At 37.7% G+C, this 26,566-nt stretch overlaps 1 protein-coding gene across 4 annotated transcripts in view; it reads left to right on the top strand.

Moving 5' to 3' along the window:
* Positions 1-26,566, top strand: part of LOC111144760 (protocadherin related 15) — an 817,855-nt gene that overhangs the window by 530,718 nt on the left and 260,571 nt on the right. For all 4 annotated transcript variants that reach the window (XM_022499204.1, XM_022499203.1, XM_022499205.1 and 1 more), the window contains exon 17: positions 8,243-8,371. In XM_022499204.1, coding sequence (XP_022354912.1) covers positions 8,243-8,371 — 129 coding nt within the window. The remainder of the gene's footprint in view (positions 1-8,242; positions 8,372-26,566) is intronic.

Genomic DNA, 26,566 nt, shown 5'->3' with positions numbered 1-26,566 from the left:
AAAAAAAAAAAAAATAAAAAAAATAAATAAAAAAAAATTAAAAAAAAAATAAAACAAAACTTATAGCCTTGCTACCTGGACATTTTTATTACTTTAATTAAAAGTTAGAAAAATAAATAAAGATAATTAATTATTGATAAATCTGCCCATTATAAGCCATTTGCCATTGTTCAAACATTAGGTAAAACAGTTACATGTAAAAGATTAAATATACAGACCAATCTTGGTAAATAGTGGGGCCAGTGGAAGGTAGTTAGATGTGTGAAGAAAAATAAAACCAACATTGATTTTATATATGCAGCATCCTTGATTAAGAGTGTGCCTGTTTCAGATCTATATAAGGAAGTCAATGCGACTCTCAAGAAGAAAATGAAAGAACTTGACATGTTGAAGATTAACTGGCAACTTATCTAGGCGATAATGAGGGGGTACCTGAGGAGGAGGAGGCATTATTCAGTATGGAGGAAGGAGTGTCATTAGTGTGAATTAAAATAAATGAGTGGCATTCAGGTCAGTCATTAGGATAGGAAAAAAAAATTACTAGGATTAAAAAAAAAACATAATACACAGCCTTGGAAGATGTCACATTACGAATAAGATATTAATGGCAGTGGTTTTGGTAGGACCCTTTAAATCTGGCCTTAACAGTAATTTCTTAGACAAAAGAACAGATGGGGGAAAGTAGTATATTGAGATATTTGACATAATCTCAGTGTATGAATTATGGGTTCACCCACATCAAAAACAGAAGAAAGCCAGGGTTAATTTCTTCTAGAGCATTTTTTTTTTCCCAGTTACTTACTTGGGTATCTCAGTCCCCTTGGGCAGGGGTCACTTAGCATTTCCGGCCCTTGCACCCCTCCCCCCCACCTCGCGCAGTCCCTGTGTTTTCATTCTTAGGATCAGTAAAGTCTCATTCAGCTTTAAAATTCTGACCCTCTTAAGTAAATGCGTTTTATTTTCAAAATTTGTTTTGAGGATATCAGTAGAGAAAGGAACACTTCGATTTCAAATAAAAGCTTTTCTAGCTAATCCCTTTATTTACATAATTTTAGGGATGGACTTCTCTGTGGGCACATATCATGGGTTCCTGCAGGAGAAAGTGATAACACAATCACTACAGTGCCTCATTGTAATGCGCTTTTCTTATCTACACATTTAAACTTACATCCTTTCTAGAGTTATGGTAAAATTAACCTTTTAACCTTAATGATTATGGTTTGGAAGAAAGATATTTAATGAACACAGACCCCCAGGTTGATATATTAAATTGAAATCATTACCAGCAATTTGTGTAAAACAGACGGCAAAGATATAATTTGATAGTTTCATCATGGAAAACCACCTCCCCCACCACCACTAAAATGTGATTGGGGAGAAGAGAACTAATGTTCTACTGCGCATTGCCAATATGTTTGTAGACAAAGTTCAAAGAATGTTATTGGTGTTCTTGTGCCTTTTTTCCCTTCTCTGAATCAACTTTATCAGTAGTAGCAGGGAAAACCTATACAATTGTAGGTAAATATCTCATTATTATGAATATTTAGATTTCTTCAGCTATCATGAATACAGATAAACTCATACATTCTAGATTTTAGTAGTTATTTGCACTTACTTGGAATTCCTTGCAAATCTATGAGTTGAAAATCCCTTGAGAAAGCTTCTGCCATGTTTTATTCCAATATTTTCACATTTTAGCTGAAATAGACTTCAGAATTTTTATGTATCATATGCTTTTTAAACAACTACATTTTGCCTTATTTATAATAATAGCATCTAGGATGACTCCCAAATGCATTTTTTGAAGGAATATATACGCAACTTCTTTTCAGAAGCTTCTTTGTAACATTATTTACTTCTAAGCTAAGTGCAACCAATCTGAGCTAAAAATGCATTTTATTAGAAATTTTTATTGGAAAATCTGGGCAAACCTTATTATATTCATGGGTATAATTTGACCAACAGGGAAGAAAAAGTTTTCCTCGACCCTCTTAAGGTCCCTGGTTAGGTCTGAAAATTAAAGTGACAAAGACAGATTAAGAGGAGAAAGCATACAAATTTATATAAGTTCTACATGATGTTTTAGCCCCCATAAGGAAATGAAGACCCAAAGAATTGGCAAAACCCACTTGCTTTCAAAGTAGGTGACAGGGAGACAGGCAGGTGTCGGGAGGCTAAAAGGAGGTGTGAATTATTTTAATAAGGTCTGCTTATATAGAATTCTCTCCATCTCAACCTCTTGTGCTTGTTGATAATAAAAATGATACCTTCCTTCTGATATAGGGAGTCATCTTCCACATGGAAATTTAATATTTTAATACTTAATATTAAAATATTAAATTAATATAATGTATTAATATATTAATTAATAATTAATATGAAAACATTTAATATAACTGAATGTTTTCCTGTATTTGCTGTTTTCCAGTGCTTTTCACTCAAATGAGTCAATATAGCAAAGTGGCATATTTTGGGATGATGTTCTCTGAACTCCTTCAACACACAGTGGTAGCAACAGCCTTTAGGAAGTTGGCTGTAAGAGGAAGCCAAACAGCAGGGGCTTAACCAAAGCAGGGTTTGTTTGTCTCATATAAAGAAACGTAGTGGTGGACAGAAAAGTGCTCCTGCAGGGCGCTTGCTGTCTCCTACCCACTCTGCCATTTATCGTGTGTTTGCTTTCGTCTCCATTCTCCTTACCTAATGGGTTTATGATGCCTAATGCAATTCTAGGCATCTGCTCCGCTTTGCAAAGAGCTGAGGGTAAGGATAAATGCCGGACACATCGGCCCCCTTTACTACCTGAACTAGAGCTCTTCCAGAGACCACACCTGGCCTTTATCCACACGGGCTGAAAGATGACTAGTAAGTAGGGCTTTGTGGGTTGCAGTTGTCGATGAAACAGTAGCACAGCAAAAATATACACATATGCAAGTCACAGTGAAACAGTGAAAGATCTAAATATGCAAATAGAAGTCAGGATTTTTCTCTTGTTTTTTTTTTTTTTTTTTTTTTTTTAAACAAGTTTATCAGTTGTTATTTCCCAATGGGGAACAATTCCTATTCAAAATATAAAGGTGTTCTGTAGTGTGAGTATTTTTGATCAGATTTCCATGAGTTCTGCAATATTGTTTTTGTTCTTGATATAATTTGTTCTTGATATAATATTGTTCTTGATATAATTTGATTATATCACAATTTCTGCTCTCCGTAAAATTTTCCAGAATTCCTAGCTCGAGTTCCTTGTTTATGGCATTCACAGTGAATACGGGTGGTGTCTTACAATTTCAGATCAGCAGGAGGCTTAGCATCTATGCTTGGGCCTTGAACTAAGTTATTCCCCAAATGTCTTTTATTTCATTTTTAAAGATTTTTATTTACTTAGTTAGTTAATGGACAGAGAGAGAGAGAAAACACAAACAGGCAGAGAGGCCAACAGAGGGAGAGGAAGAAGCAGACTCCCCACTGAGCAGGGACACCCACCCCCCCCCCCCGCCCTGGGCTTGATCCCAAGACCCCAAGACACATGATCTGAGCCAAAGGCAGATGCTTAACGACCACCCAGCCAGGTACCCACATGAATGTCTTTTAAAAGTGACAATATAAAAAAAAAATTTAAAATCCAGAAGCTGAATATTAGTAACTATTTGTCAAACTATAGGAAACATTAGCAAAAGGAAAAAAATATATATGAGAAGAATTATGTGTGAAATTCAAATAATTGAATTTCAAGATAGCTTGTTTAATAAAATTTTAGAATAGAATAATGATGCATCTATCTATCTATCTACCTATCTATCCTGGTAGTTTTTGAAAAAACAAAAACAAAACTGCAGTGGTTTTATTTGGTGTATACTCTTACATCAAAAAATTGACCATGTAATTTTAAAATTTTAAAAGAGAATGAGCTACTTGTTCATTCTCTTTGAAAAGCATAGATCTCATATTTCTCATTTGTTGGGACTAAAATACTGATATTTTAGTGTTTTCTGAAGTAAATCTTCCAGAAGTTTGATGTTTTTTTTTTAGTTTTGAGATAATCTATGGTATTCTACTAGTTTCTATTATGTTCATATTATATGTAATATAATAAATTATATTTATATTACAATATAGATACTTATAAAGTATATAGTCTCCTCGCACTGCGCCTAGATATGAATGGAGTTAAAATCTTTTTTTTTTTAAATCTCCTTTTTTTTTAATACCTAATCTGATCTTCATGAGTCCACTCTGCTGCCTAGATAGTAATGTGTCCCTGGGCTGGGTCAGGTCACCCTTAACTTGCTTGAAAGAACAGCCTAGCCTCTTCTCTTTTAACCACTCTTTTCAAGGTAGACATGCACTCACCAGTGAAGCTGCTCTTCCTCTCTTTCCTGCCCTTATCCTAAAATCATACAGGTACATGGTGTGCTTACTACTTCTTGATGCTTGAGGAGGGCATGCAGCTCCAATGCTCTCCCTCTGTCAGTCTCTGTTTGCATGGTGTGTCTGGTTTGGCCCCTCAGTGCTGGCTTTTCTAATTCTCTCCAGTCCCCTAGTGACTCCTTTGAGTATCTGGTACATACGTTGCTGCCTAGTCCTGATGTCCACTTGATTGTCCTTTGGGTCCTTTGCTCACAGAGTGATCTCTCAGGCCCTAGAAATCCTGAGCCACACACAAAGAAACAGCTTCTCTCTTTGGCCCCTTGTCTCTGCCACTGCTGCGTATTCCCTGCCATGTCCTATTAGATGTGACTGCCGTGGAAGTTCTCTGGAGGCTTCCATGCTTCACAAGAGTCAGCCACTGTTTCACCAAAAGTTCTCTTACTTTCTTAAGACCTATCACCACTTTCCCCAAAGTGCTTCCCCAATGCTTCCTGTCTGTAGATGTGACCCAGAGTAGTAGGGGAACAGGGATGAAGAGGAAGACATTTGCATCCCATCTCCTTGTACTCTCTCTGCCTCCCCTTCTTCTCCCCATAAGCCAGAGTAGGAAGGCATTCCCCCCTTTCTGCTTTTCTGGAAGACATTTTATATTCTTTCATTCTCAGAAGGGGAATAAGCCTCCCATGCTAGCCTCCCTGGTAGTAGGAAGGGCAGCCTGTCCATGTCATCAAAGAAACTCTATGATCTGGGTCAGGCTGGCTTGGCTCTTGATGTTGTAGCCACAGGATGATTTTTAGCTATGGATAAAAATGTTTTGGATTAATATTGACCAAAAAGAAAGCAGATTACAGAGTATATGTATTTTCCTTATCCTATTGGATGGAAACAAAAATGGTCAGATCCTAAACAACACAACTTCATTGTTCCAGACTCCAAACTCTCCATTTTTATTGAAAGGAATTAAACATGCTAATAAACATTAGTTTCATACATGTTTATAGAAAATTTTTAAAGGTCTTTGAGTATATATATGTCTATGGATATATTTCCACAATGACCAAATAGAGTACATCATTCCATCCTTTGTTTCCCAATTATATAGCATATAATACACATTTTTCTATTTGCTTATGAGGAGATAGTTTCATTTAGATCTGTATCAATGGAAAGTCATCATAATTCTATCTTCAGTAACTAGATAATGAATACATTTTGAACACCCTAAATATCTTCTACTTAAACTAGGTGTTTGGTTTTTTTTAAGATTTTATTTGTTTATTTGACAGAGAGAGAGATCACAAGTAGACAGAGAGGCAGGCAGAGAGGGGGGATGCAGGCTCCCTGCTGAGCAGAGAGCCCACTGCAGGGCTCGATCCCAGGACCCTGAGATCATGAACTGAGCTGAAGGCAGAGGTTTAACTCACTGAGCCACCCAGGTGCCCTTTAAACCAGGTTTTTAATAATTTAAGAAATTAACTTGGTAGATTCAATAAAGTCCAGAATATAAAATTAAGGAAGATTATAAAATATTTTTTTTAAGTTCTCACAGATAAAAAATAAAATGGTTTGTGTAGATTATTGTACATATGCTTGTGTTTTTTTTTTTACTTTGACTTTACATCTCTCATTTTTTATACTATATCAAACCAGTGGTATCATATTAATGTCTTTATTTCAAGGCTAAAGTAACTTATGAAAATAAATGTGTATTCAAATGTTCTGCTACAACAGAAATATCTGCTTGCATTGTTGAGTATTTAATACATTTTGTGATGATTTATCCATGACTTAAAACAAAATAAAATCTATGGCATGTTATAATTAAAATAAGTAATAACCCCAAAAATGATAATTTATGGAATATAGTACTGCAAGTACTTCCAGCTCCTAGAATTGTAATTTGATACAGCATTTGAGAAAGTAGGCAATAAGACAAATTCCCTTAATGGGAAAAAGGTAACTTTGCACTAATCAGGTTTATTAGTTTGATAACTTATCTTTTTTATTTAATTGGCATCATGTAAATTGATTTGTAAAATTAATTGTGAACATTTGTTGGCTGACATACTGTTCTTTTTATCTAATTCACTTAAAATGACCTGATTTGATATCCTAAGTATTCAACATTAACCAGCTGAAAATATGTCCTTGATAAGATACATAAACATCCTATAGGGCAAAGATCCATATTGAAGTGCTGTCACCATCTTTGCAAACCTATCAAAAAAAGTTACATAATTGGGCTTTACAACTAACTAATCTGCCACTATTTCAATAGATTGAAATGAATAGAGTCAATAGGTCTAATGTATAGCCTGGGCATTTATAATGATTAGCCAAGTGATTCCGATGCAAATGGTCTTTAGATTACTTTTCAAGAAATACGTAGGCTGGAAATTATTCTGTGTGTTCTTAGTTCTTAATACTTGGGTCAAAACAGACATGGATATTTCTCATGTATATACAGTTACTAAGATGTGGAGAAATACATCTATACATGAATTTTAGCCCCCATTAGCACAAAAACGGTGGACTTGTTGTTGAACTTTTCAGATTTCTTGGTGATCCAGCTCTCTTCTGCCTTACTCAGCGAGAGTCCATAGTGTTTGACTAAAGACCAATATAGTCTGAAAACATCACACACTATAGGGTCAAGAATGGGATTTGTAAAGAATAGGATGAAAACCCATCCAGGAGATTGACAGGGAAATAAGAACAGGTGGATGGGCATAAAGAGGGTGAGACAATCTGAAGGAAGTCAACACACTCTAGTGTGGCTACTCTTAGATTTTCACCCCGGCTGTCAATTTTAATGTCTTGTTCACCCTCAGGCAAATTGAGAACTACTGGTCCTGTAAAAACATCATTTTCCTGGTTTTAACTCATACAACTTTTAGAGAAATAGCATTTGTTCAACTGTGTTTTTGTTGTTGTTATAAAAGCAATGTAGCCTTGTTGGAAAAAATGTGGAAAATATATAAAACATATAAAATATATTTTATATAAAATATATAAAAATATATTATATTTTTATAAAATATGCCCCGCACTAGCATAGAGCTGGATGTGCAACAGGTGCAGCTTCTCAGGCTTTGATTAGAAAGGGCAGTTTTCAGCTTGACTCACATCTGAAGATGTTCCTTGATTGTGCAGAAGCTTAGTAGAACTACATAATAAACTCTTGTTGCAGCAGGCCAATGGTTGACCTTTGGACCTGGTAGCACATAGGTGTACCTGCTTACCACTTCCTCAGGCTCTGTGATCACAAGATAATAACTTAACCCAGTGATATATAGAGCTCAAACTCTTGGTGTAGAGGTGAACCCAGAAAATGATGAATATAGTATTTTCTGACAACACTGTCTCACCTGAGAATACCCATTTGATGCACTGTGCTCTTTGATAAGCTTCCATTTTTATTTTTAAACAGTGTGAAATGTAAGTGCTATAAACTACAAAAATGTTACATTTCAGAGAAAAAGAGGTACATGTGTATATAAACAAAATTTTGCCACCCATAAAATGTGAACAAGATAAAGGTAAAAAATCACTTTCTCAAAGTAAGCCTCCAGGAAATACTTGTCACTTTCAAGAAGATTTTTGCCCTGTAATATCATCATTTGCTTTCTCCATCTGTTTTGTTGTGTGTGTGTGTGTGTGTGTGTGTGTGTGTGTTTGAGCTGAGTATTGCAAACTTTTTTTTTTTTCTTTTTTGGAAAGCTAAGGAGTAAGGATACCAATGAGATGCTTTGGGTTTTAGTTGGAGTGAGGCAAGGTCTCACTCTGTTTCAGATAGACAAACGCCAACATGACCGATGAGCTGACATCAACATCGAAATGACTCCTCTCACATTTAGTCCTATTTTTTTCCTTTAAGACCTCCACGGCTACCGTGAATGTGGTGGTGACAGATGTCAATGACAATGCACCCGTGTTTGATCCCTACCTGTCTAGAAATCTGTCTGTGGTGGAGGAAGAAGCCAATGCCTTTGTGGGTCAAGTACGGGTAAGTGGAATATACATGTGTCTATATATGTATGAAATGTGTTTTTTAGTTGAGTACATTTCTCACATTTTAATTTTGAAAGGAGATTCAGCAGATGCAATGTGCAGTGGGTCATCAGAATTGTTGAAGGGAATCAGTGAGTGAGATCACTTGGGTATAAGGCAAAACAGCAGTAAAGTGCATTCATTCTCAGTCACAGTGCTGGATGCTCTTCAAGGTTGTTTTCTTGTTTTTCATAAATCTCCTCATGTCCATTTGACTTCACTTATTAAGCTTGTTGATTTACATTTTGTGACCCTTGGGTGATTTAAATACTGATTCATTGGAGAGTATTCTTTTCTTATTTAGGATAAATTTTTATTTTCTGGAGTTATAATAAGGTATCTATAGAGAAATATGTAATTAGCTATACTATTTAGTGAGAATTCATAAGTGCATACCTCAGAATACGGATGTTTTAGAGGCAAATTTATCTGGTTGGATAAACATCCATTTAACATTGCTTTGCACCCACATTTCACACACACACACACACACACACACACACACACACACACACCTCTTGTCTAACACTGATTCTAACACTGGATCTATCAGCACCTCTTGTGTTTGTGCACCTCTTGCTCTAACACCTCTTGTCTAACCTGATTCTAACACTGGATATATCAGCTGGTTTCTGTACTTCCTTTGAAGAATAATCCCATTTTTCTTCTAGAAGCAGTATATCCTCAGTTGGGCCATACTTGGTCTTGAACATGGTTGATGGTTTAGAAGCCATAAGCTGAGAGCAAATTTTGAGGAAGGCACACATATTTCACAGTATCTACCTGAGAGGAGGCATCTGTGTGAGCCACAGGCAAAGAAAGAACCATTGTCTCACAAGGAGTGGGTTACCCAGGTGTGAGTTCAGACTTCAGGATCCCACCTCTTCCCTGTTAAAGCCTTGAGTCTTTTTTTTTTTAGGATTTTTTCATTTATTTATTTGACAGATCACAAGTAGGTAGAGAGTCAGGCAGAGAGAGGAGGAAGCAGGCTTCCTGCTGAGCAGAGAGCCCAATGCAGGGCTCGATCCCAGGACCCTGGGATCATGACCTGAGCCGAAGGCAGAGGCTTTAACCCACCAAGCACCCAGGTGCCCCTATAGCCTTGAGTCTTGAATAGGAATTTTGCTGGTGCCTTGAAGCAAGCCTTCTCTACAAGCCAACTGCTCTTCCAGTCAGACAAAGATCTGGTGTTCAGTCCAGTTTCCTCTGTGACTGCAGAAGAAAAGAGCTTCTCTAAATGTTGTTAAAGGCAGAGACCTTCTGCCTTTCATACCATGCCCTGAGATTTTGACTGGGCAGCATGAGCTCATCAGTTTTTTCCCTCAGCTCTAACTATACTTGACAACTCCATAGCCATACTCATCATCACTGTCACTCTGCCTCTCAAATCCTGGAGAGATTGCATAAGGCGTACATTCCCTCATGCCTTGATGCAGCCCCAGCTCACCACAGGGGAGAGGACTAGTCCTTGTGCTACTGTGACAAACCACAGGGTCTTGATGCCATATAGCCAGCAAGCCATCCAGCTCCAGAAGCCTGTGTACTAGTACTTCCAGTGTCATAGCTTTTACTGTGGACTCTACAAGAAAAGACCTGTGGACAAAAGATTGAGGTAGAAATCATTTTTGAGAAGTTCAAGTGATACTCACAGGCAAGTAGGAAGCAATGCAGGGAAAAGATAGCTGCTAATAAAGGGGCAACTACTAAACCAGTTATTAGGAAGACTGGAGCTCAATTTGAAGGGCAAATGTAGGAAATTCTCCAAACATATGTCCCAGAATTATTGATCCTGAGATGTGATGGGACTGGCAAATTCATGCATGAAATCCTGAGAGTTCTTGGTCACCAATGCTGTGGAGGAGGGCATTGTTGGTACTTCCTGCCTCCAGGGCAAGCAAGCAGCCAGCTCTCTGCCATTTGGATACAAGGGCATTGGGTCAGACTGTAGACACCAGCAGACAGAAGTCAGCCAGGAAGTATTCATGCTCCAAGGGCCACACATGGGGCACTGACAATCTATTACACCAGGCAAACAAGGTGGTAAAATGATTGGCATGTGCAGAAAACACAGAAAAAGGGGGTGGTGATGAATTTGGCTCATGAAGGATGAGCATTGATGAGAAGAAAATTGGGAGGAGTTGGAAATGGTCTAACGTGATTGCATGAATAAAAACACAGACACAGAGCATAGGACATGCCATATTACATGTGCCAAGTTGTGAACATTTCTCTGTGCATATTGGCAAAAATGCTGGCAGGGGGGCCCCTGGAGGGTTTGAGGTATAGCATCACTAGATTTTTGTTATAAAGATTAGTCCTGAGTAGACTGTAATGGGAGATTCTACATCCAGAAAGCTGGGTCAGAAGGTAATTATAAGAGCCCAGACATAGAGACATGAGCTATTACAATCGTCTAATCATAATGATGTTAAATATCGGGGTGCCTGGGTGTCTCAGTTGATTAAGCATCTGCCTTTGGCTCAGGTCATGGTCTCAGGGTCTTGGGGTTGAGCCCTGTGTTGGGTTCCCTGCTCAATGGGAAGCCTGCTTCTCCCTCTGCCTCTGCCCTTCCCCACATTTGTGCTCTCTCTCAAGTAAATAAAAAACCTTAAAAAATACCATTTTGCCATTCTAGTTGCCACATTGATGAAAACTGAAAAATATATTTAGTCAGAACTACCAACTATTCAGATAAAATAAACAGGTATTGAAATCATTTAGGAAAATTATCTTTTCCATTTCTCTTCATTTACTTAGCATTGGAGAGATAAAACCCATATGGAATATGTAATTAATAATATGTAAGTAGACATTAACATAATGATAATTATTGGTAATTTTTATTTTTCCTTTCTCATTATGGTTACTTTTCCTAGTGGTTCTTTGTCTTTGAAGGACTTACAGCGTTAAGTTGGTTTCTCGTCTCCTAATTCTTAAATTAGATGAGAAATGGCCTCTGTAGTTTATTTCAGCATTAAAAATTGAGATATAAACTTTAGCATTCATAATTTGACAAAGCAGTAATTGTCCTGGTCTTTAGGCACTAACATGCTTTCACACAAAACTGAAATGAGTTTGAAAGTACAAAGGAGCACAGAAACGTACCAAGCAGGTGCAGCCTACTGATTCTGCTCAGTTCCAGGGAAGTTCTAATGTTCTGAGAATAGAATTTTGATGCATCATAATGGTCTCCTGTTGCTACCTAATGATAATTATATAATACATTAATTTCACAAAGTGACTCATGCTCTGCTTATAGAATTTATTTTTAATTGTCACCAAAAAACTATTAAGACACATTTAAAACCAAGATACATATGGTTAGTTATTGCACTGAATTTGAGCTACCAACTGAAGGGGGTTTTGTTCTAATGATGTTTTAGCATGCATAATCCAATATTTGCATGCAAAAGCTGAAAGAAAATTTATTTACTTTTTATGTGTTAAGGTAGTGCTGTGGTATCAAACTTTATTAAATAGGGAATACTTCCAAAGCAGTATTTATGGATTATGCAGAGCAAAGAATTTTATCAGCATATTAAAAAATAAACTACCAGCCAGTAATTTCTGAACATAGAACTCACAACACACAGGTATGATATACCACACTTAGCTTTGGAAAGCATTTGCATAATTCTCAGAGCATTTGCAGCAGCAGTATTGCTGGGGAGAGAAGAAAGTATGCAGATTGAAACCTAGCACACATAGAACAGACTCCCTCTCTACATCTGGTGTCCAATGTGTCATCCTTATGATTTCCTAAAGGATGAGGAATGCCTCAGAGGACTAAGACAGCTGTGTCAAGGTTCATGGGAAAATGTATTCATCTGCAGTCTCTTGACAAATTAGTGAGATTCTAGGTTGGAAAAAAAAAAAAAAGAAAGAAAGAAAGAAAGAAAGAAAGAGAAGAAAGATACCAGGCAGATAGGATAGAGGACAGAGTTGAACCTAAACAACAAAAAGTAATGATGTACTGTATGGTGACTAACATAACATAATAAAGAAAAAAAGAAAAGAAAATTTAGTAAAGAAAAGGGGGTTACCTAAAAATAATAAATAAATAAGAGGCAATTTGAGAACAGTTTGACAGTCATGGAAGATTAGTTCAGAGGCGTTCTGGAAAATTGATGAGAATCATGTTGAGTTCTAATGAGGAAGCCCAGGGAGGCCTAATGACACAGCTGCTGGTAGAAAGACTTGGTAACTGGGTGACACGGCATGTCCGAGGAAAGTCTTATTCAATGCCCTTTCCAGCATGTCATCGCAGGAGGCAGTGTCTAGACGATCAGTAAGTATATCCTGACTCTGGACCATAATCAGGCCAACAGTTCATCCCCAGGTGGGTCTCAGATATAAGAGGCCTCACACCTGCTACAGAAAATCTCCACTCCTCCCAGATCCTGGAGTGTGCAGATAAGCAGCAGAAGACCTGCGGGGAGGGGAAGAGAAAGAGAGAAAGTAAGAGAGAGGTTACGGAATACAGAATATTTATCCACATGCCTACATATATAAACAATTTATGTATGCATGTGTTATTGTTAAGGTAAACAGCTGAGGGTAAAGAAGCTGGATGGGCACCTGGGTGGCTCAGTTGATTAAGCATCTGCCTTCGACTCAGGTCACGGTCTCAGGGTCTTGGGATCGAGCCCTGTGTTGGGCTCCCTGCTCAGTGGGAAGCCTTCTTCTCCCTCTGCCTCTGCCGTTCCTCTGTGTTTGTGCTCTCGTTTTTGTTTTTGTTTTTTTAAGTTTGCTAAACTGCTTAGATGTGTCTCCCAGACCCTCTTTCTTCCTAAATCAGAAGGACAGGCTAACAATGGGTCATTCTGATGTGTGAGTCAGGTGGACCACTTTGGTCCCACCATCAACACTGGGTTGGCAGAAGCGGAGAATCGTGACACCCCACTCAGGATGGTGCATGCCACTTTCATTCATTTTCTCAACTAATGTCTGATGGATTCCACCTTGAGTCTGGATGGGGAGTGAGGAGGAGATAAAAGGGGCAGCAGGCCGGGGGGCAGTCTGTTCTATAAGCCCTGTCTTCGTCAAGACGTCCCAAGAAGAACTTCTTTGTAGTTGTCCAACAGAATTTAGCATGAGGAGGATTAGAAGCTGTTTTCACTTTGGCCCTGGCTGGCCCAGGAGTTCTTCAGTAAATATTCTGGGTGAGTGGATATTGAGGGAAGGGGGAAACTTGGAGCTTCCTCCAGCTTTCTGGCCTCTTAGCAGCATCTCAGGGAGGGTTCCTTAGGTCCCACAATTCTCCTTAAATTCATTCTTTCTGTTTTTCAGAGTAGCCCTGGGCCTGAAAGCCCACACAAATGCAGAGAAGGCATGCTTGGAAATAACACTCCCTCTTCTGTTTAAACCAGGTTCTTAGCGGTGTATACGATATAAAGTGACCCGCTTCCCGGCCAACTTCCCGTCAATGCCCTGTAGAAATTCTCACGCCGACCTGACTTCTTTTAGCTCTAAGTAACAGAAATAGAGCCCTGAGTCAACAAAATGTTCTTCCGGTTCTAAAACAAAAGAGGCTGTATTTATTTAACCTGAAACAGAAATGTATTCCCAACGTGAGGTCTGCATGGTAAATGCCAGCTGCTGTAAAGGGGTTGTGATTTGGTTTAAACCCTTAGAGTGATCTTAAAATCATTAGTGAACTTCAGCATTGAGAAGGGTAGGGATGCTTTTCATTTAAACAAGAAATTGGTATTTCCTCCAAATATACAATTGAATATTAGGGAAAATAAATCTGAACCTCAGTGGCGTGCCTCTGATGAATATCCTTGTCATCTCCCTGTGTGGGGCTCTAAAAATGAAATGAAGGTGGGAGCTTTATGGTGTTTTATTTACTTTTTGTATCTCAGTCTGGCATTCAGCAGTGCCTAAAACTATCATACTTCTTTTTTTAAGTGGGCCACAGTGGGGAATTTTATGGGTTCTCTCGTCAAGTCATACTATGCAATGCAAACCCTGTACTCAGTCAACTCAAGAAGGAATCCCACACAATTTGAAGTCGGTGACATGGATTTTAAGGCTGCTACCTAACAATATTTATAATGGAGGTTTATTTGTGGCTTGTGAATATGTTTGAAGCTTGGCGATCCTTGAGATACTCAATGAGCAGTTGGTAAATGAGTTAGAACAGGTTGTGCATGTATTTTTGAGGTGTTTACTTAAGGCCTACCCTTAGAGCAGTTTATAGTCTTACTGTCAGCCATCATGACAAATACACGTGTGTGTGCCGGTGTTTGTGTGCTTGTATAAATATTCACAGTTGCATAATCCCAGATGTGGGATGAATGATCACAGTCCCCTCCTCACCACTGAATGTCATCTTTATCTGAATAACTTCACCACTGCCATTGAAGTGGGTCTCTCTCCCCTTCTTGAGACCCTACAACCTGTTTGGTCCTGGTCTCCATATTATAAGCACATCTGATTCTTTCTACCTTTCCCTAGATCTGTTTGCTTCTTAAACCTTCTCTTTTAATACTGTATAATAATACTCCTTTTTCTAGTTTCATTGAGGTATCATTGGCATTCAGAAAACTACACATGACTCATGTTTCCAATTCAGTTGAGTTTGATTTAGGACATATGGATACTCTTGTTACTGTCACCACGATCAAGGTGACAGACATTTCCGCCACCTCCCCAGCTAATGTATTCAACATGCATAACACTCAACCCTTATCTTCAGCTTCTTCGGATGGGGCTCCCTGCCCTGAATTCTGCTTCTCGGTCACTCTGTTACAAGCCGGATGCTGGGAAGCCTTGCATCTCTTCTTTCTCCCTCACTGTCCACGTCTGGTCCATCACCAGTCCTGATAATTTTACATGGCTCTCCCTGTTCTCAGATTCCCTCCTTCTTCCTCCAGACAAGCACAATCCAGCTCTGTTTCTCACCTGAGCTAATGTCACAATGTCTTTTTTTTAGTTTTAATCACAGGTTTACTTTATTTTTCTGCTATGCATCAAGGACACACTACATTAAAGTGTATCTTTATAGTTTGCTTGACTGCTATTTTTTTCACTTAATTATTATCCCAACACTAGTCTGCACACCTCCTAGTTATCCTCAGCACACTTGCTGGAACGCTCTTCTCTAAATAAGTGTTCAGCTGCAGGAAACATCTCTCCATGCAGCAAACAAGGCTTCCCCAGCTTTCCCTGAGTCCTTGGTAGCTTGTAGCTACCAAGACAGCTTCTCAGTACTACTCCAGAGTCCCTGTGCCTTCACTTATATTCCAGCCTTGATTTCTTCTTTTTCCAATCCTTTATCTAGAGAGCTGATCTTTGAAAATTCTGGCCAAACATAATCTCTTCCAGAAAACCCTACCTGAACTTTTCTGTCTCTTAAGGGACCCATACTCATGGTTCCATTTATACTGTGCACAACTTTTTTTTATTATTAATAATATTTATTTTTTTATTGTGTTATGTTAGTACAAGTTTTTGGTAGTACTTACAAAACATTCCGAAGTTATCTATTTACCCCAGTTTCTTAGAAGCAGAGACTGTGTCATATTGATCTGAGAAACCTACTACTCAGCCAAAATATTTGGCTTTTAGAAGATGCTGAATTAAACTAGACCTAATGGATTATAATTATCTAAAAGTGCATTTTTTTCAATGAAGATTCAGATACAGTGTACAAAGAGAAGAGCTGTAATAGATGTTAACATACCCACAAATAAATCGTCTTCATAAAGTTTTGTTGTTGGATATTAGTCTACATTTGGAATTTCAGCATGTAGGATAGAAGGTTCATTTAAAATGGTCATTTAAAAAGCAGTGTTGGGGCACCTGGGTGGCTCAGTCACTTAAGCGTCTGCCTTCGGCTCAGGTCATGATTCCGAGGTTCTGGGATAGAGTCCCACATTGGGCTCCCTGCTGAGCGGGAAGCCTGCTTCTCCCTCTCTCACTCCCCCTGCTTGTGCTCCCTCTCTCACTGTCTCTCTCTGTGAAAAAAATACATAAAATTTTTAAAGGAAAAAAAAAAACGCAGTATTAATGCGAAGAACAAGTGAAATTTCTAATCAGGACAGTGTAAAATCTTTACCACCTGGAGACAGGGAAACATCTCAGTCTAAGATGATTTACGTGCAGGAATCCTCTGACAGATACGCTACCAACCTGTTGGGCCACACTCTTGGAGCTGTATTTTCTATCCACCCCTTTACAAGAGATACCCCATTCTAATTATTTAATATTTGTCTAAGAAGAAATACGGACTATTTTTGCCTCACAAACCCGTGCTCCATTCATTTAGCTTTGCCTTCTAATGCTCCATTACTTATTTATGAGATTCAGCTTTATACAAATTGCACTTCTGTTTTATAGACTGATGAAAATTCATGGCCTATTCACTCTAGTTGGATTCGGTTATCCTTCTCTAGAAATGTTATAGCTCCCTACAGTTACTTACACCGACTTTACTGCCTAACTCAGGAGGAAGCTTGGCAAATCAGCTTTCGGTTTTACAGGAAGGATTCCAACTGTTTCTGAAGCTTTTTATTAAGACCAAATCTTGTCCTTTAAACTTTAAGAAAAATGGGGAATAGATAGAAAGTGATCTAAACATATATGCACAAATTACTATAAAGTAAATCTATGGGGGCACCTAGGTGGCTCACTTGGTTGAGTGTCTGCCTTCAGCTCGGGTCATGATCCTGGGGTCCTGGGACAGAGTCCTGCATCAGGCTCCTTGCTCAGCAGGGAGCCAGCTTCTCCCTCTGCCTGCCGGTCCCCCTGCTTGTGCATGTGTTCTCTCTCTCTCTCTCTCTCTCTCTCTCACAAATAATTAAATAAAAAATAATTCAAGTAAACACATGTGCAGGTGCATATGGTATACATACTGGATATATAACCATCGAGGAGAGCCCGTGCATGCATGCTCCTGCCCGGTGAGACTCTCCTCCACTGTCAGGTAACCACATGGCTAGTTTCTTGCTTTGTACTGTAGATCAGCCTACTCTGTAAGCATCCATAAACAGCACAGTTTAGTTATGTCTTTTTAAAATTGTCTATAAATAGAGTTATAGACTATGTATGCTCTACTACCTGCCTTCTTTTACTCACCTTTATCTTTTTAGAGTCAACTTTCTGCCCGTTTTGTTGGTGTATTTTATTTATGGTATGTGGTTGCCCTACAATTCATTTTCACATTCTTTTTTTTTTTATTGTGCTATGTTAGTCACCATACAGTACATCATTAATTTTTGATACAGCATTCCATGATTCATTGTTTACATATAACACCTGGTGCTCCGTGCAATACCTACCCTCCTTAATACCCATCACCAGGCTAACCCATCCCCCCTCCCTTCTAAAACCCTCAGTTTGTTTCCTGGAGTCTGTAGTCTCTCACGGTTCCTCTCCCCCTCTGATCCCCGCTCTTCATTTTTCCCTCTTTTCTCCTAATGTCCTCCATGCTATTCCTTATGTTCCACAAGTAAGTGAAACCATATGATAATTGACTTTCTCAGCTTGAGTCATTTTACTCAGCATGATTTCCTCTAGTCCTATCCATGTTGATGCAAAAGTTGGGTATTCATCATTTCTGATGGCTGAGTAATATTGCATTGTATATATGGACCACATCTTCTTTATCCATTCGTCTGTTGAAGGGCATCTCAGCTCCTTCCACTGGTTAGCTATTGTGGACATTGCTGCTATGAACATTGGGGCACATATCACCCTTCTTTTCACTACATCTGTATCTTTAGGGTAAATTGCAATTGCAGTGCAATTGCCGCTACATTCTTTCTATTGATGAGGACTGGAGAGGCTTCCAGTTTGAGACTGTTAGAGTCAATGATGTTGTGAATATTTTATATGTTTCCTGATGCACACGTGCTGGAATTTCTCTGTTGAGAATATGAGCATATTTAACTAGACTGAACATCCCAAATTGTTTCCCATAGTGACTGTGATGATTCCCTGAGTTAATGATTGTCCCCATGTGCATTTTTGGTGTGTCAGACTTTCTAATTTGAGCCAATCTGGGATGGTTTTAGTGGTCCCACTTTATAGTCTTAATCAGCATTTTCCTAATGAGTGACTATCTTTTCATAGGTTCCCTTGTTATTTTCAATTTTTTTCCAAAGTACCTTTTAAAATCTCCTATCCATTGATCTGCTGGGTTGCCGTTGATTTTCTTCTTGACTGTACGTTTTCATCTGTGGTACTTCTTTATATACTTAAGCTATGACTAACTCCTTGTTACATGTATTGCAAACATCTTCTCAAACTCTGGAACTTGGATTTCAGTTTCTTAAAGGTGTCTTTTGATACATAAAGTACTCATGTATGTATTTATTTAGGACAGAGAGAGAAAGAGTGCCCAAGCAGGGTGGGGAGAGGCAAGGGGAGAAGAAGAGAGAGAATCTCAAGCAGGCTCTATGCTAACTGTCCACCTAATGTGGGACTCAATCTCACAACCCTGAGATCATGACCTGAACTGAAATCAAGAGTCAGACATTTAACTGACTGACCCACCCAGTTATTCCTAGATATCATTTTTAATTGTTACTTGCTACCCTTAGGTCATTAAGATATTCTTCTATATTATGAAAACCTTTGTTTTGTTATTTGTAGTAGGTCTATCATCTGAAATTGATCTTTGCATAGGATGTGACATACAAATCCACTTTCATTTTTTTTTACATAAATACCCATGTATTTAGTAGGCAAACCTTTTCCCTATATTTTCTTCTAGAAGTATTAACAGTTTTAGGTCTTTTAAGTCTTTAATTCATTTTGAGTTGATCTTTCTATATGGTGTAATATTGGGTTCAATTTCTTTCTTTTGCATATGGGTATCCAATTTTCCCAAAACCGTTTGTTGAGGATACTAGCTTTCTCCATTGTGCCTTCTTGGTTCTTTTTGTTGAAGATCAGGTAACTGTATAGGCATGGAATTTTTTATGGGCTCTCTATTCTGTAACATTGGTCTACTTGCCTGTTGTGGTTTTTGTTTGTTGTTGTTGTTTTGTCAGAGCAACTCCACTTTAATTATAGTAGCTTTGCTATGTACTTTGGAATCAAGAATTGCAATACCTCCATTTTTGTCCTTTTTGTCCTTTTTCCCCAAGATTGCTTTGGCTATTCAGTGTCTTTGCAGTTTCATATAAATTTTAGGACTTTCTTTCAACTTTTGTAAAAAATACCAATGGGATTTTGGTAGATATTTCATACAATTTCTAATTGGTTTGGTCAGGATAGGCATTTTAACAATATTAAAGATTCCAATTCATGAAGATGGGATCTTTCTATTTATTTATATCCTTTATTTTATTTTTCATTAATGTTCATCTGTTTCATCAATGTTTGTCTCTTTCATCAGTGTCTCATCTACCACAAGAGTTAAAATAGTCATTATAGAAAAAGGTTCAATTTATTAAGAAGATATTATAATTATGAATATGAACACATGCAAATCAGAACATCTAAATATATAAGCAAACACTGACAGATCTGAAGTGAAAATTATCAGTGTAATAATAGGAGACTTCAAAGACCACTATCAATTATAGATAGAACATCTACAGAAAGTCAGTAAGGAAACAGCAGACTTGAGCAACACTTCAGACCAACTGACCCTATAGATACAGACATAATATTCCACCCAAAAGGAAAAGAATACATCTACTTCTTGAATAAGACATGGTACATCCTCCAGGATAGATCAAATATTAGGACACAAAACAAGTCTTAACAAATTTAAAGATTGAAATTATACCAAGTACTTTTTCAACAACAGTGATATAAAACTAGAAATCAGTAATAGGAAAAAACTGGAATATACACACATATCTGGAAATTACACAGTATACCTCTGATGAACCAATGGGTCAAAGAAAAAAGCAAATAGTAAAGTCAAAAATAGCTCGAGACAAATGAAAACAAAAACACAACATATCCAAACTTAAGGAATGGAGCAAAAGCAATACAAAGAAGGAAGTTTATAGCAATAAATGTCTCCTTTAAAAAAGAAGAAAGAGGGGCACCTGGGTGGCTCAGTGGGTTAAGCTTCTGCCTTCAGCTCAGGTCATGATCCCAGGATCCTGGGATTGAGCCCCACATCTGGCTCTGTGCTCAGCAAGGAGCCTGCTTCCCCCTCTCTCTCTGCCTGCCTCTCTGCTTACTTGTGATCTTTCTCTGTCAAATAAATAAATAAAAAATCTTCAGAAGATAGATTCAATAAATAAATAAATAAATAAATAAGAAGAAAGAGGTTGCCTGGGTGACTCAGTCAGTTAAGCGTCTGCCTTCCATATAGGTCATGATCCCAGTGTCTTGGGGTCAAGTTCTACATGTATTCCCTGCTTATCGGGGAAGCTGCTTCTCCCTCTGCCCTCCCCTTGCTTGTGCTTTCTCTCTCTTTGTCTCTCTCTCATGCTCTCTCTCTCAAATGAATAAATAAAAATCTTTAAAAAATAAGAAACCTCAAAAATACAACATAATTACACCTCAAGGAACTAGGAAAAGGAAAAAAAAAAAAAAAAACTAAGCCCCAAGCTTAAGCAGAAGGAAAGAAATAATAAAGATTAGAGTAGAAATAAATCAAGCAGAGAATAGACTATCTGTATTTAAAAAAATCAATGAAACTAGGAGTTGTTTTACTGAAAAGATAAATATCGACAAATCTCTAAGAAAAAAGCTCAAATAAAATCACAACTAAGAGGAAACATTACAACTAATGCCACAAAAATACAAAAAGTCATGAGACTACCATGATAAATTAGAAGCCAAACAAATTGGATAACCTAGAAGAAATGGATAAATTACTAGAAATATACAACCTACCCATTCTGAATCATGAAGAAAAAGAAAACCTGAATGGTCTAATAATTACTAAAGAGTAATCAAAATCAAAATCTCCTGTCAAATATAAACCCAAGATCAGGTGGCTTCACTGGCAAATTCTACTAAACACTTAAAGAAGTAATAATATCAGTCAGTCTTAAACTCTTCCCAAAATTCTGGAGAAGAGGGAACATGTTAAAACTCATTTTATGAGGCCAATGTTGTCTTTATACTAAAGCCAGTCAGAAACACTACAAGAGAGATGCCTGTGTGGTTCAGTTGGTTAAGCGGCTGCCTTTGGCTCAGGTCATGATCCCGGCATCCTGAGATCGAGTCCCACATCGGGCTCCTTGCTCTACAGGGAGCCTGCTTCTCCTGCCTCCTCTACCTGCCACTCTGCCTGCCTGTACTCTCTCTATCTGACAAATAAATAAATAAAATCTTTAAAAAAAAACACTACAAGAAAGAAAACTATAGGCCAATATCTCTAACGAACATAGATGCAAAAATCCTCAACAACAACATATCAGCATACTGAATTCATCACCACATTAAAAGGATCATAAACCATGATACCATGATCAAGTCCATGGGAGACAAGGGGTGGTTCAACATATACAGTCAGTTAATGTGATCCACCACATACACAGATGAAGGATACAAGTTATATAATCATCTCAATACATGCAGAAAAAGCATTTGATAAAATTTGACACCTTTTTTATGATAAAAACTCTCAACATATAGAAGGAATGGACCTCCATTTAATTAAGGCTATAAATAAAAAGCTCATAGCTAACATCATACTCAATAATAAAAAGCAGAAATCTCTGCTCTGAGATCAGGAATAAGGCAAGGATACCCACTATCACAGCTTCTATTCCCCCATAGTACTAGAAGTTCTAACCAGAGCAATTAGGCATGAAAAGGAAATAAAGCCATCTGAATAGGATAAGAAGAAGTAAAATGATCTGTTTTCAGATGACATAATCTTACATGTAGAAAATCTTAAAGACTACATAGAAAAGAAAAGTTAGGACTAACAAATTGATCAAAGTTGCAAGGTAGAAAAATCAGTTACACTTCTGTATGTTAACAACAAACTATCTGAAAAGGCAAAATAAGGAGATAATCCCATTAATAGCATCCACAAGAATAAAATCCTTAGCAATAAGCTTAACTAACCAAGGAGGTAAAATATTTGTGTCCTGAAAACTACAAAACACTGATGCAAGTAATTAAGGAAGACCCAAATAAATGGAAAGACACCCCATGGTCATAGATTGGAAGAATTAATATTGTTAAAAAGCCCGTTGTTCCCAGTAAATCTTGATGGTTGGTAGAACAGGCTCTCTTACCTTTTTTTTGTTTTGTTTTGTTTTTTTTCCAAGAGATATCTAACTTTCTCTGTAACTATAGCAGCTCCTTTCTATACCTTTTGGTCTACTGGCATATAGGGTCATGAAATAAACACTGGGCAACTGGGAATATAGTTTTAATGGGCACCTTATTTGTCTCTTTTAGTGGAAGCATGACTCTTGTTCCCAGAAAACTAGGACCTCTAGTGCAGCAGAGCCACAATTTACAAGGACAGGAATCCTATATTCCCCAACTAGGTCAGTCAGGATGATGGTGCTAGAGGCCACTGATACCTCAGACCCTAATTCTTAATCTTGCCTATTCTCCCTATCCAGAAAAGTACCACATCCTTAACCCTATAGAAGTCATCCCCAAAGTTGCCCTTAGCTGCTTTCTTAAGAAGTCGTTCCAATATTGTACCAGGCTGGCATTGTTGGATGGTGCAATATATTATGGTCAACTATGACCCTGTAGTTATATGCACGTAATTGTACCTCCTTTGCCCTAAAGTGAGTCCCTTGGCCTGAAATGGAATCTCATGGACAATAAATCAGGTTTTTAATACCCTTTGATTTAATCAGGTATTTAATGCCACACTTAGAATGTGCATTATTCACAGGAAAGATCATAGTAAATTAGAGTTTTTAGTTCACCTGCTGTGGGCAGTGTTTGATTATTTAATCAAGCATTACCCTTGACTGCCCCACTATCTTGCCTTCAGGAGGACCATGATCCCTACACATCAGAGCAGTTCAGTTGCCATCCCATCCTTGCAAATTGTTAGGAAGCATTTCATCCTTTTACATTTGAGTATAGTCAGTGGGATTCAGAACCAGAATCTAGAGTTCTGCCATTCACGCTGACACTGAGTATCCTGTCCTTGGCTTAGAGAGGAGAGCCACCCCTGAATGTCCTGATAGTGTCAATGCATCTCAAGTGGCACCGTCCTGCATTTCTCCAAAGAAGGGAAATAGCTAAGGCCAATCCTGGGCAGCAGGGTTAATTGGTGTATTCTCTGGTCTCACATAATAAATCCATACTGAAATGTCCATAGCTTTGAGTCTCTGACCCCTTCCTCAAAATTCTAAGACAGTTCTTGAATGTATACCTTGTTTTCTATAAAACAGAAATCATTGTTTTCCTGGAGCTGCAGGGAATAATCCAGTGAACATTAGGATCAGCTCCAGATGTCCTTGCCACCATCTTAAGTACCTCAGATATCTGGAAACTCTCTTGTTATTCAGAGCTGTAATTTACTCCCTTTACCCCAACCAGCACAAGGAAGGTTCTTCCCCAGGTATATTCCCCTGGATGCTACCAGTAGTTGTTAACCGTAGCCTAGTGTTCTTTGTGCTGGATGGTCTTTTTCTTCCCATAGCAAGGATGACTAGCTATGTGGCAACTTACCTATTATTGCTATGGAAGCAATGAAAATAAACAGTTACACATCTGGAGGAGGGTGTACACTGTCTTCTGAGACACCCACTTTACATGGGGTCATTTTATAATCTCCCAGCGAGGGTAGACTGCTACCCTATAGCAACAAAGAAATGGTGAATTTCTCATTCTGAAGTCCCAGAGAATGAAGATATTCAGGGTTTTGAAGGGCCCTACTTTCCTTCCCTGACAGTACTTTGAGTTGGTATAGAAGGTATATCAGAGATCCTCACTGGAGAATTTATCAGCTTCTTGAGTGACTGTATTACTTAATGGACTACTTACATTGTGTCTGAAGGAAGAGAATCGTAATAGTTTTTTTCTTTCCTTTTTTCCTTCTGTAAACATTTATTCTCTGCATTAAAAAGACACACAGTTCATAGACTTCTTGCTAAGTGAATTTCTGGTTCACTCTATGTCAGTCTGTCTTTTTGAAAAAACTCCACTGCTTTAAGCAAATGTTGGCTTGCTTTGAGAAAAGATAATTAAAAGATAATTCTTTCACTGGCTTCATACTTACCACAAAAAAGCATTATCAGTTGGGGACTCTGTTTCATAACAAATAGATTTCAGATAGACTTCAAAGGTACACCAATAAATAGGAATTTCTGAACCTAAGTAATTGATTTCTACAGATAATGTGTGTATATATATATATATATATATATATATATATATATGTGTGTGTGTGTGTGTGTGTGTGTGTATGTATATATATATATACATACACATATATATGTGTATGTATATATATATTTTTTTCATTTGTCACTTGGAGTCACTAGGCCTCTTGATCTATACATCAGATTGAATGGAACCTAAGATTTCTGGTTGGGGCTGGCCTATTGGAGGAAGTTATATCCTTATAAGTCAGTTCTGTCTCTGAGTTCCTGCTTCAGTGACTACTCTCTGTTTCATACCTTGCATCTGTATATGTAAAATGTAACTCCTGCAGCAGTCAGTGTTGCTATAGTAATGCTGTGTAACAAGCAGCTTCAAATCTTCGTGACTCACAACAGTGAAGATTCATTGTTCTCACTCTTGGGCTTCAGGCTGGTAGTGATTGGTAGGAGTTGATAGGGGTTGGTAAGTGTTGGTAGGGGAAGGTCAGCTTGGGTTGACTAATCTCAACAGGCCCCCAACCTGTGTGGTTCCAGGCTATAGCTCAGGATTAAGCCTGCTTCATAAATGTCTTACTCTGCACCAACACTTACTTCAAACATGTCTCCTCATAAAGGGCAAAAATGCAAGAGGCCACATCTAATCACACATGTACACATAACCACATGAGTGTATGTAACATACATCTTCTAAGATGGGAGCTATTGCAGTGTCAGTTGTCAAAGGGAATGTGGTGAAACCTCCAGTAAAGGAGAAAGTAGAAAATCAGAACAATAATTCAACATACCGTAATCCTTTATGATTTACACTAAAATCTATTTACACTGATTTTCATCAGAGATTCTATTTTACTAGGCATCTTAGCAGAGGTGGGAGCATTCAGTAAATACAAATAGCTTTTTAAAGTTCAATAGCATTCTTCAAAATCTGTTGAGTGTTTGAGCACAGGTAGTCTTCTGCTTTGTCTCTCCCTGCATAACATGGAGCCCTCCCCAAAGCCCATCTCTCTGGCTTTTCTCCACTTCTCTTCTTCTTCCCTCAAGGAATAAAAGAAATAGCTTTTCTTTTAGCTATACAACTGTTTAGCAAATATCTTTTGACTAGACTTTTGCAACCATCATTTTTAAACCAAAGAATAGCAAATCAATATATTTTCCTCTGGGGGAAAAGTGTATTTCCTTCTTAAGAGTCATTTTTGTAGAAAGTGCTAGAGATGATTTTATAAAATTGTCCACATTCTGTTTTTGAATTGTTAAATGTAGTTTGAAACCCCTTCTTTAATTATGCAAGAGAAGAAAAATCTACATATTTTAAAGTATATTGCTGCAAAATATTCACAAGAATGCTGTTGCTTTAAATCGTCTTGTTATTTTTACTACCCTCAGCATCTATTTGCATTGTGAAACACAAGTGACAAAAAAATTTAAAATATGAATGTGAATGAGTAAATGAATATATGTTAGTACTTTTCTTCTTACAGTATAACAGGGGAAATCACACCAGAAATATTAGCCAATTTTATAGATAAGGTAACATGGGTTGCAAAAGTGACAATTTTCACACATTTATTTATTGATTCAACTACCCTTTGAACTTGGTTGTTCCTACAACCGAAGCAAATTCTACTTTTTTACCACACTGCGCTGCCTTTGTTGAAAACCTTCACATCTTATCCTATCCACTTGCAAAGAAAAAAAATTAGGGTCAAGGATATGAAAAGTCTTAAAAAATTTTTAAAAATATTTTAAGCCAAATAAATATGTGTAATGTTGCATTAAATGTAATTTTGTACTTATTTTCAATTGTATATATGTATTGATCATGGTTCAATCTAATCCTTTCAGAGAAAAAAGTCCCACATACTTTTGTGATGTGTCCTAGTAGTTAAAGGCGAAATCAAAGCAGCCTTTAATAAGCCTATTCA

This window comes from Enhydra lutris, unplaced genomic scaffold (assembly GCF_002288905.1).
Source record: "Enhydra lutris kenyoni isolate GAN:26980312 unplaced genomic scaffold, ASM228890v2 scaffoldscaffold12, whole genome shotgun sequence".
In the NCBI taxonomy this organism is placed as follows: Eukaryota; Metazoa; Chordata; class Mammalia; order Carnivora; family Mustelidae; genus Enhydra; species Enhydra lutris.
This window is presented reverse-complemented; position numbering and strand designations above follow the sequence as displayed.